The 13,162-nt window shown below is 32.4% G+C and overlaps 1 protein-coding gene across 1 annotated transcript in view; it reads right to left on the minus strand.

The window, feature by feature from the left end:
• Dpyd (dihydropyrimidine dehydrogenase) overlaps nt 1-13,162 on the minus strand; it is an 822,495-nt gene that overhangs the window by 593,105 nt on the left and 216,228 nt on the right. The window contains exon 7 of the mRNA XM_046462335.2: nt 5,353-5,434. Within this exon, the coding sequence (XP_046318291.1) occupies nt 5,353-5,434 (82 nt within the window). The remainder of the gene's footprint in view (nt 1-5,352; nt 5,435-13,162) is intronic.

Genomic DNA, 13,162 nt, shown 5'->3' on the forward strand with positions numbered 1-13,162 from the left:
AACAAAAAAAGGAGAAAGACCACTACAATGAAAACTGCAGAATGCTAAAGAAATAAATTAAAGATGACTTTAGAAGATAGAAGAATCACCCTTGTTCTTACATAGGCAGAATTAATATTATCAAAATGACTATACTACCAAAAACACTATACAGATTTAATGCAATTCTAAGCAAAATCCCAATGAAATTCCTCACAGAAATAGAAAAAGCAATCATGAAATTCATCTGGAAAAATAAGAGACCCAGAATAGCCAAAGCAATTCTTAGCAAGAAGAGTGAAGCAGGTAACATCACAATATAAACTATACTATGGAACAATAGTAACAAAAATGGCATGGTATTGGCACCAAAACAGAGCAATGGCATAGAATAGAAGACGCATAGACACACCCACATAAATATGGTTATCTCATGCTAGACAAAGATGCCAAAAACATATTGGAGAAAAGATAGCCTCTTCAACATATGGTGCTGGGAAAACTGGGAATCCATATGCAACAAAATGAAATTAAGCCCCTCTCTCACCATGCAAAAAATTCAACTTACAGTGGATCAAGGACCTAGGAATTAGACAAGAGATGCTATGCTTAACAGAAGAAAAAGCAGGCCCAAATCTTTATCATGTCTGATTAGGCCCCTACTTTTGTAACAAGATTCCTAAAGCGCAAGAAATCAATAATCAATTAATGGGATGGATTCAAACTGAAAAGCTTCTTCTCAGCAAAAGAAATAATCAGTAAGGTGATAGAGAACCTACAGAATGGGAGCAAATTTTTACCACAGGCACATCAGATACAGCACAAATCTCCAGGATATAAAGAACTCAAAAAACTTAACACTAAAAAAACAAATAACCCAATAAATAAATGGGCCAAGGAACTGAACAGACACTTTTCAGAAAAAGATGTATAAGCAATCAACAAATATTTTTTAAAATGTTCAACATCTCCAGCAATTAGAGAAATGCAAATCAAAACTCTCAAGATTTCATCTCACTCCAGTTAGAATGGCAGTTATTAATAAGATAAGCAAGAATAAGTGTTGGTGAGGATGTGGGGAAAAAACACACTCTTACATTGCTGGTGGGACTGAAAGTTGATGGAGCCAATCTGAAAAGCTATATGAAGATTCCTGAAATGGAATCTTTTGACCACCATTTGACCCAGTTATCTCACTCCTTGGTTGATATCTAAAGGACTTAAAAACAGCACACTACAGTGACGCAGTCACATCAATGTTTATAGCAGCACAATATACAATAGCTAAATTGTGGAACCAACCTAGATGTCTTTCAATAGATGAATGGATAAAGAAACTGTGATATATATACACAATGCAATATTGCTTGCCACAGTCTGACTGGGCACAAAATAACCGAGCCACCACACAGCCTTGTAGATTCAAACAGCAACTCTTCATTCCCAAACTCTCACCGGCACTCTACCCACACTTCCTACCCACACTTCCCGGGAACACACTGCCTCTACCCGGCTCTGGCTCCGTGCACCAATTCTCAGAACCCCGGGAGAACTCAACTGGGAACTCAAAAGAGCGGGCGCCTGAGGCAGCAGGATTCGCCCTAATCCCGGATCCTCCCTATTCCCAGTAGGATCCACCCTAAACCTGGAGCCACCCTAATCCCTGAGCAGGGTCACCTTTCAAACCAAAATGCCATGCGTCATTCCTACTTGGCTATGGCACTCAGCAATTACTCAGCATCAAAAGAGAATAAAATCATTTGCATTTCTAGGAAAATATATATTGCTATGATTGACATGAGAACAGTGAAATGAAATTAAACAAACTATCCCATGTACATATATGAAGACACCAAGTGAATTTCACCTATATGTACAGCCACAAAGCACTAATTAAAAAAATAAAACTCTCAATAAATAGAGGAAGGATCAGTAAAGGAAAGGGAACAGGTGGAGGTAGGAGGAGAAAGAAAGGAAAATACTGGGGACTGAATTGGAGAAATTATGTTTGTATAATTATGTCAAGATTAACTCCAATGTTACGTATGGCTACATTGACCTAAAACAGTGATAAAAGAATAAAAGCGGTGAAAGAGATTAATAACCTTGGAAATTTTTTTTTAATGATCAAAGTTCTATCTCTTTCTCTAAAAAGTCTTTGAGGTTCAAACACAAAAATTTTATGCTTAATAAAAAAGTTTTGTTTCATGACAATATCCTTATCAATTATAAAATAATGAAATGCTTGGAAGTTTATTTTAATTAAGGTTAGCACAACTCTATCATAAAATTCACAAAGAGAACAAATAAAAACTGTAGCAAAACAGAATAAAAATACTCCCCCTAGCTTTGAAACTCTGTAAGGACATAAATAACTATTTACTACTATCCATAATATTTCTAGATCTAATATTCACTACACAAGTATAAATGAAAAATAAAATTTTAATTTTAAAAACAAATCTAATTTTGCAATTCAAGAAAAAATAAAATATGGTGAAAATTCAATATATTTCAGAAAAACAAAGATTAGTACAATTCAATGTATAACTGTACAGAAGTTTTTAAAATGGTAGTTGAAAATTTAATGCCCTTCATTAGAATTGTTTTAAAAGAGATAAAATTTTGGTAAAAATAGAAAAAAATATTCTGATGAGAGAGATTTAAAATCTGTCTCAGAGACAAGGATAAGAATCATATTTAGCATACTTTTTTAACATGTTAGACATTGTAGTCATTGAATTAATGAAAGAAAAAAATAACATGAATACATAAAATTCTCATTGTTAGTGATATAATATTTGCCTTGAAATATTCGTTTTAAACTGAAGAAAATCATCACTATTAAATATGAAATAAACTAAAATTATTCAATAGGAAATTTAGCTAAAGGAGATAGTTGGAATTGAATATAAAGAGTTAAACTCTTTTTTTGTTTCTGGTGAGGGTACTAAGGATTGAACTTGGGGACACTAGACTACTGAGCCACATCCCCAGCCATATTTTGTATTTTATTTAGATACAGTGACTCACTGAGTTTCTTAGAGCCTCACTTTTGCTAAGGGGCTGGCTTTGAACTCATGATCCTCCTGCCTTAGGCTCCAGAGCTGCTGGGACTACAGGTGTGCACCACTGGGCCCAGCTAAGAGTTGATCTCTTCTAGATATGATTACTTTATATTTTGGATGATGGATATATTTTTAAACTACTAAGAATACAGGATTAAAGTTCAAAAAAATTATGGTTACAGATAGTTCTATCTTTGACTCATGATTTATCAAAGTAAATTCTGAATAATTATTTACTGAAAAAATAAAACAAACCTATTAGAATAAAAGGAAAAGAATCAACAAGATAATGCCAGACCTTGAAAACCAAATATATATATATATATATATATATATACACACACACACACACACACACTCACACATACATATATGGATTTATGAATCTGAAGCTACACAGGAGTCAAAGAGTATGAACTCAAAGAAAATATCATATTAGTGCCAGGAAATTATTGTTGAGTTTTAAATGCATGTTAGTTGAGTGGCAGATGACAAGAAGAATCTGGGTGAAAATAGAAAGGGGTTGACAAGTGCCTGCAAGTGCCAACCACTATTAAAAATGTACCTGAAAGGGCTAAAGTCAATCGGCCGTAAAAGCAGGGAGGGTACCTCATTGGTGGATTTGAGAAATCAAAGTGAACAAGAGCCTCTCTGCTTTCCTCTCCTCAGAAATATATATACAATTCACTGTTCACAAAACTAGTTTGACTACTCTCTTCTTCACATCTTAGAACAATCTAAGATGTGACTAAACAAATATTCTTAACGTCTGTAGGTTCTCATTTCTTCTCAATAATGCAATAAATTCATAGGGTTTAAAATTCAAATATACAAAATGGTGAAAATTTCTTCCTACAGCTTCCCAAAGCAATCTATGCTATCAGATTCTTATAGTTACAGAGATACTCCTCACTTACATAAACAGATATATTTCTATTTTGGCCAAATGGTAGTAGAATATTTTTGAAGAGATACCAATAATGGCTACTAAAGATATTGACTTTGCCAAAGCCACCAAGCCATAAAATTAAAAAGTAAATATAACTAAAACATTTTCTATACTCAGTATATTGTCTATTTCTATACTTTTAAGTTTTCAAATACAAAGAATGTGTATGCTCTGATTTATGTAACATATCTGGTCCTGAGAAAACTGGATGCAATTTTCAATTACTTACTAGATAAATTTTATATGCCTAAAGTAATTTATGATTCACCCATCATTGGTAGTAACACTAAGTATATTAGTTTGAAGGTTCAATAGTATTTCTTTATTTAATGAGAATTAAGAAATTAAATTCAAACTGAACGACATTTAAAGAATTTACTTTTGTAAACAATGATCATTAAATTGTGTGTTTTGAACACTTAGTTTTCATAAAGTTGTGAATATATACACTATTTTTGCTATTGAACTTTTTGTCTAGAACTACATGTGAAAATTTGCCCAACCCAACCACTGTTGAACAAAATGCAAATGTAAGTATTAAAGTACAAAACACTGTTTTGAGTGCTTCCCATTTTATTGCTTAATTTAGTGTTTTAGTAGTAAATGTAAGATCCATAAGTAATTTGTCAATTACTTTTCAAAATATTTTCTGAATATATTTATAGAATGTATTATGAAAATCATGGTACATTATTAGTCTATTGTGTTATATGAAAAATTAAAATTTTTGAGACAAATAGTAGCATGTTGAATTAAAAGCCAGAGTAAAAACTCTTTGTTGATTAAAAGAGAATTATCTACAGCTATATTCTGAAAGTACAATGTGTAAACATTTTGACCATCTGTAAAACAACACAGTATTTTCTTTCAAAACAATAAAAATATTTTGCTTTCTACCCTATTAATTTACTGCTCATGTTCAGAAAGAATTATTACATTAACAATGATGACATGATGCATATAATAAATAAACCTCTCAAAGAAATATTGTTCCAAATTGTGGAATACTGCTTCAGAGTGCATACAACTTGCATGAAAAAAAAAATGTGATTAAAGAATCCAAATCCTTCTATTAGCTGCACTGAAACCCTAAAGCAATTTAGGAATTTGTTTCTTACAGACAATTAATCACATGCAGGCATGCCAGATGAGAACTATTGATTGCCCTTTTCCAGGCTAGTGGCATTCAGACAGAAGACAGACAAATGCCCTAAGCAAAGGGAAGCATCTTTCTGCTTCTGCCTGGTGTAGCTTTTAATTGTTCTTTCCTAAAATGCATGACATTTGCTGTTAATCCTTAGTGTAGAGCTTCCTTCTTGATTTTTGAGAAATAAACACATATATTTTTTTGTTCACCTTTACACCAAGATCCTTCATAAGCTCAATCTCAAAATTCACTACATCATACGGCAGCCGGAACTGAGGAATTTCAGAAGTGCTAAAAAAAGAAAAAAAGAAAGAAAAAAAAAATAAGCATCAGTATTAGTAGAAATTTACCAATCTAAAAAGTGCAATATACCTTTATTGATCAGTATTAAGAGAATAAGCCTCTCTGCTAAGTTTATTTAAATAACACATAATGTGAGCATACGTGCATGCTATGGCAAAATGATACATGAACTTAAGCTAGAATAGAAACTGATATAAAAAATGAATTATAATCAGTTATAAACAATATAAAATTGGTCCAAAGCAATTTCAATACTTGTAATTCAATATTTATTGATTTATTTAATAACAATTCTATGAAGACCTAAGATAATACAATTTTAAAAAGTAAAAATTAATTTAAAATATATGTAAGGTTTCATCTACACAAGCACACATATATACAAACACACTAATATACTTTGAAAAAATAGACATATAAATTTTTGAAATTCTAACATGAAACTATGTATTACCATGCTGTTTGTTTAGAATACAATTTAGAATACTAGTAGTATACTAGTAAGACACAAGAACTTGACTACTAAATTAATTTCCGAATTTCAAACACTCAACAAGGTACCAAGCACAATGCTACCAAACATACCAAATATTAAACAGTATGAAATGAAAGCCCTACACTACACAATTTTTCCATCTAGCTAGGAATATAAGATTAAATCTAAGAATGAATTTGGGTCTAGAGGAGAGATGAGTCTCTCCTAGGCTGTCCTATGAACTCCACCCCGGTTTTCTTTTTAGGTTCTTCAGAAGGCTGTGAGGGCCACAGAAAGTGCTGCCTTCAAATACTAAGCAGAAATATTCCTAACTATTATGGGTTGTATGTGGACACAAACAACATGAGGCTCTATGGCAGATTTTAAAAATGGACTAAAATCAAGGTCTGATGAAAACAATGGGCCATAAATAAAAAGCTAGAGCCAAGCAAACCAAGTAGAGCCAAATGAGGATCTTAAATAAGGCCAGAGCTATTGTGAGGTTGTATATCTTCCTATGGCTAAACCCTAATCTGAGATTTTTATGGGACCTAAAAGGAAGTGTAGGGATTAAAAAAAAATATATCACTAGCATATGTGTGTGGTGGTGGGGAGGTGCATGGGTAGGTGGCACTAGTGCAGCCAATGACATTGATTTTTAAAATAACTAAAATAGCAAGTTATAAGAAGCAGAAACAACTTTTCTTTTGGCCAGAAAGAAGAAAGAAGGTCCTGTCTAACCTGGAAGAAACCTCAGTAATAAAGAAGGAACAGTCATGGTCTGTATCACTGTACTTTGAACACTGAGAAACCAGAGAACACGAGGATCCAGTTTGCAGGGGCATTAGGAGGTCTACTTGGAACTCCATGTTGCCCTGAAACCATGGAGTCCCCATGATTGGTACATATGATAAATGCATAAGTGTGAGAGAATCACCTTTCTCAGCATGTCTTACAACAAACTAAGAGAGCAAACTAAGACAACAAAATTATAAAACTTAATAAAATGAGCCTGATTTGTATTATTTTTATGAGTTAGTCATTTAACCAATGCAGTGATAAAATTCAAAACACTCACTACAGTTTCCATAGAGTTTTACTACCATATATGAAAGTTTTAAATTGCCCTGTTTTTGTTATTCATTCTTCAGTAATATTGTGTTCCACAAGGATTTTAATTTGGAGATCTCTAGTTAACAGCTGCCACAGGTTCTTGCTGATTCATATACAAATGCTTCTCATTCCCACTCCCTGAAGGTATCAAATGCCTTCCCCCTTGTGATAGTGTATATACCAATATTTGGACAATTGATCCAAAATTCATGAAAGAGTAGCACATGCTACAATGTAAATTACTTCAATTCTGTCATTTTGCATGACCACAAAAAGTTTTTATTTGTATTTAAATTTAAAATAGTGACAGTGTGAACTGTCTTTAATATTAAAGTGTTTTAATATTAATGTTTAAAACATTTTGTTTTATTTTTAATTTTGTTGAATGGACTAGAGGATAAGCATATTTAAAATAATGTATTCTGGGCAACTAATATGCTAAATACACTACTAAAAGTGCTATTTTTCATTTTCATTTTTTACAGTAAAGATCATGTTTTATAAATTGATTTTCTGGCATACTTCCTTTTTTGAAAAAACTGCTTTATTGAGATATAATTCACATAGCATATAATTTATCCACTTCAGTGTACAATCCAATGATTTTTCATATGCTCATAGTTATGAAACCATCACCACAATCAATTTTAGAATATTTTCATCATCCAAATGAAAAAAAATAAAAAAGAAATCCCATAATTGTTAGAAACCATCCCCCATTTCTCTCCCTGCCTCTCCTCCAATCCTCTTCTCTCAATCTCCTGCCCCCATTCAATTACTCAACTACTTTCTGTCTCTACAGATTTGCCTATTCTAGACACTTTTTAAAACTCCTCCTACTGCCTGCAATTAACATCTTCCTATCTCCTACTCTCCCTAACCACCCAAGCCTGTGGAGATCACCATTCTGCTCTCTCCTATCAGATTAACATTTTTAGATTCCTTATATAAATGACATTATGCAGCATTTGATATTTTGTCCATAAAACATTTCAATTAATATTCTTCAGGTCCATCTATATTGTCACAAATGATAAAATATCATTTTTTAATAAATTAAGAGTGTTCAATTGCATGTATTTACTACATTTTTATATATATTCATTTGTGGATGGACAGAAGCTGGAATCATGCCTTGGCTACTGTGAACAGTCCTATAATAAATATAGGAGTGAAGATATATCTTTGACATATTAATTTTAATTTCTTTGAATATTTAATTAGTATAGTGGTATTGCTATACTATATTTTTAGGTTTTTGAGTAAGCTCCATACTATTTCCCATAATGACTATACTAATCAAATTTCCACAACAGGGTGACAAGGGTTCCCTTTTGCCCACATTCTTGTTAATACTTGCTATCTTTAATATTTTAAATAGTAATCATTCTACAAAGCATGAGGTGATACCTCATTTCAACTTTATATCAGTAAAAAGAAGTTCATTAAAACTCCTGTTTGTCATCTATATGTCTTCTTTTAAGGATGTCTACTCAGGTCTTCAGCACATTTCAAAAATAGAATCATTTGATTTCTAGCTATTAGTTCCTTATGTGCAAGTTTTGGCAAAAACCCCTTGCCAAATATGTAGTTTTCGTTATTTTCTCCATTAACTCTGTTGTTAACTGTTTCATTGGTGTGCAGAAGCTTTTAATTTTTATGTCATTTTTTCTCTTTTTTGGTTTTGTTCCTTTGCTTTTGAGGTCATATGTAGGAATTATTACTCCATGGAACTCTTTCCCTATGTTTTCTGGTAGTGGTGTCATGTTCTATGGATTTACATCTAAGTCTTTATCTCAAGGTGGTTTTGTAACTTTTAAGAGACAGGGGTCTATTTTCATTCTTCTGCCTGTGGATACCCAATTTTCCCAACACCCTTTATTAAAGACTGTCCTTCTCCTATTGAGTGATCATGGCACCTTTTCTGAAGACCAGTTGGCTGTAAATATGTGGATTTATTCCTGGCCTCCCTAGTTCCACTGCCTGTGTGCTATTTTATGCTAAAACCATGCTGCTTGAATTACGTTGACTTTGTACAATATTTTGAAGTTAGTGTGATGAATTCAACTTTATTATTTTCCTTCAAGTTTACTTTGAATGCACAGAATCCTTTGTGGTTCCATATAAAATTCAGGATTTTCTTTATTTTTTGTGAAAAGTAATTATTGGGATTTTGCAGGGATTGCTTTGAATCTGTAGATTGTTTGTTATATGGATATTTTAACAATACTTATTCTTCCAATTCATGAACCTGGGATGTCTTTTTATTTTTTACGTATATCCTTTTCCCTTTCTTTCAGCAATGTTTTGTCATGTTTACTTTTAAAGATCTTTCATATCTTTAATTAGATATATTCCTGGGTATTTATTTCATAAATATTATAAGTGAAATCACTTTCTTGATGTTTTTCAGATAGCTGGCTGTGAGTGTATAGAAATGCTATTGATTTTTGTATACTGATTTCATATCCTCCAATTTTACTAAATTTGTTTATTAAATCTAACAGGTTTTTGGTGTGGTCTTTGGGGTTTTTCAATATATAAGACCAAGTCATTCGTAGACAGGGACAATATAATTTTCTTTCCAATCTGATGTCTTTCATTTCTTCTTTGAGCTTATTACCCTCAATAGGATCAGTATATGTCTACAGTGCAATATATATCTGATTTTTGTTGATGAACTTTTGTTTATATAATCTGTTCTTCACTGAAAGTGAGGAGTTGCAGTCATTTGTCTCTTCCTTTAGTACTATTCATATTTGTTTGTATTTGAGTGCTACTGCTTTGGGCACATATATACTTAAAATTATCATATCATTTTGCTGAATTAACCCCTGTATCATTATATAATGATGTATTTGTATCTATTTAAAGTTTTGACTTGAAGTTCATTTTTGGTTTCCATTTGCACATAAACTCTTTTTCCACTCTTTTACTTTTCAGCATTTGTCCTTACCAATAAGCCTCTTATAAACAGCATTGAGTCTACTTGCTGTTATTTTCATTCATTTAGCTACTGTATATTTTAACTAGAGAATATAAAACATTTATATTCAACGTGATCATTGATAGGTAAGCACTATCAAGAATTTTGTCATTATGTTGATTGTTTTGTTAATTTGTTTCTTCCTTTTTTTATCTCTATATTTTCCTTTGTGGTAATGTGATTTTTCTCTATGAATATCTTTTGAGTTTTTGCTTTCTATTTTATTGTACACATTATAGGTTTTGCTTTGTAGTTACCATGAGGCTTACAAATGGCATCTTATAGTTAGGTTATTTTAAGCTGTTAACAATGATCTCCCCCCCTCCCTCCCTCTCTCTCTCTCTCTCTCTCACACACACACACACACACACACACACACAATACTCTATCCCTTAAGTATATGTCACCACACATTTTGATTTTTGGATACAACAATTTATATCATTTTATGTTACATATACATTTAACAAATCACTGTAGGTTGTTTTTTACTATTTTTGACTTTTAATCTATATACTAAAGATAGTGATTTCTATCCCATCATTACATAATGAGAATATTCTCAATTTTATTGTATTACTTTTATGAGTAAGTTTTGTAATTCTTAATATTTTCATGTTACTCATTACCACTATTTTCTTTGAGATACAGAACTCCCTTTAGCAATTTTTGTAAGCCTGATCTGGTAATGATGAACATCTTCAGCTTTTACTTAACTGGGAACGTCTTTACTTCTTTGTCACTTCAAAAAGATTGAATTGCTGGGTGCAGTGTTCTCAAGTGGAACTGCTGGGTGCAGTGTTCCTAAGTTTCCTCAGCACTTTGGACACTGTCCCCTGGTCTATAAGTTTTCAACTGGGTAGTCTACTGTTAAGAATATTCAAATTCTCTATGACTGCACATGACAATGACCATAAAGGATTACAATGGAACTGAAAAATTCCATCTAGTAATGTCAAAGACATTGAAATTTCATAACATAACTCATTAATCATGTTTCTGGTGATATTGGTCAAAGTTAGCATGATGCAAATCATATAAAAATATACTACATACAATTATGTATAGTCCATAATACTTGATAACTATAAACCACTATTTTACTGGCCTAAGTATTTACTATGCCATATTTTTATCTCTACTAGAGTTTACTTCTACTTATTAAAAAGTTACTAGTCAGGTGTGGTGATTTATGTTATTTCTAGTCCCTGCTACATAGAGGGCTGAAGGAGGACCACCTGAGTTCCAGAATTTTAGACCAACCTCAGTAACATAATGAGACACCATCTCAAAAAATAAAGTTTACCCTAAAACAGTATGCCATATTAAACTGCCAATAGCCTCATATATCCCATGTTACCCTAACTCTCAATCCCACCATTTTATTTGTTCTTGGTTTAATTTTATATTTTTTTGTTCATCATAGCCCCTAAGCATACAAAATTTACTGCCAATGTTGTCAGCAAGTGGCCAAGGTGAGAAATTAACGTGGAAACAATACAAAAGTGATTAAGGACTACAAAGGTATAAAATTCATGACTGCTACTGCATGCATTTCAAGCATGTCACATTCTACCAGCTAAGATTAGGAAGAACAAAAACAAGGTGACAGAACTTGTTAAAGATTCTTCTTTATTAAAGACAATGATACAAAATATTGAAGAAGGCCCAAGTCAACTAAAAAGAAATTTCTAATGTTTTAAATGGAAGACCATAGACCAAAGCATATTCCTGTCACAATCAAGACAACCATAGCGAAACCAAAAAGTGTGCTTTCTTGTTAAAAGACAAACCCACATAAATATGGTTATGTCATACTAGACAAAGGTGCCAAAAACATTCACTGAAGATAGTCTGTTCAATAAATAGTGCTGGCAAAACTGGAAATCCATATGTAGCAAACTGAAATTAAACCTCTATCTCTCACAAGCACAAAAATCAACTCAAAGCGGATCAAAGATTTTAAGCACTAGAACAGAGACCCTGTGCTAATAGGAGAAAAAATAGGCCCAAATCTTCACCGTTTCAGCCTAGGATTTGACTTCCTTAACAAGACTTCTAAAGCTCAAGAAGCAAAATCAAGAATTCATAAATGGGATGGATTCAAATTAAAAAGCTTTTTCTCAGCCAAGAAAACAATAATGTGAGGAGACAGCCTACAGATTGAAAGAAAATCTCTACCACCTCCACCTCCAATAAAGCATTGATCTCTAGGATATATAAAGAACTCAAAAAATTCAACACCATATAAACAAATAATCCCATCAACAAATGGGCTAAGGAACTAAATAGACACTTCACAGAAGAAGAAATACAATTGATCAACAAATATATGAAAAAGTGTTCAACATCTCTATCAATTAGAGAAATGCAAATGAAAACTACTCTAAGATTTATCTTACGCCTGTCAGAATGGCAAGAATACATCAAGTTGTTGAAATTGATGTTTTTGCAGGGAGATGATCAGGAAAGGGTACTTATTCCACCATTTTCTTCTGTCCCTCATCAAAACTATCATCTTAAAAAAGACTCCTTGCATTTAAAAATCACCCGATACAGTCGATATTTGGTTTCTTATTCATTTGTTATATATCTCTACATCACTAGAATGTATACCCCACAAGACTAGGCACTTTTTCTTACTCACTTATATAATTCTAGTGCCAGAATGATCAGCATATAGTTGGTCTTATACTATATTAAAGGAAGGAAGGAAAGAAAAAAAGGAAGGGTTAAACATGTGAATATCAGATTATGGAGGACTTTCTATAACTAGTGGATTTTGTTCTGTTTACATTAGGGGGAGTTATTGGAAGATTTCAAATAGATGGACTTATAATTAGATTCAGAAACTAAAAAAAATGGCTTTGAAAAGACAAATCAGGAAGCCAAAAAACCTACAGATATATACGATGTAAAGGACATCATAGAGAAGAAAGTGAAAGAAGACACTTAAGAAGTATTCACAAAATATACATGCCATCGTATTGAAGAGTAATCAAGATAGTTCCTATATTTTTAGTGATGGCAACCTTTGAGATGGCAAGCTCACAAAGAGGAGCAACATTATTATGGTGAAGTTTATGGTGAAGAGAATCACAGAGAGAATCCAGGCAAGATATAGAGCATAAGTAATTTGCCT

The sequence above is a fragment of the Marmota monax genome, unplaced genomic scaffold, assembly GCF_021218885.2.
Source record: "Marmota monax isolate L192 unplaced genomic scaffold, Marmota_monax_Labrador192_F-V1.1 WCK01_AAM20220418_F8-fsc00070, whole genome shotgun sequence".
In the NCBI taxonomy this organism is placed as follows: Eukaryota; Metazoa; Chordata; class Mammalia; order Rodentia; family Sciuridae; genus Marmota; species Marmota monax.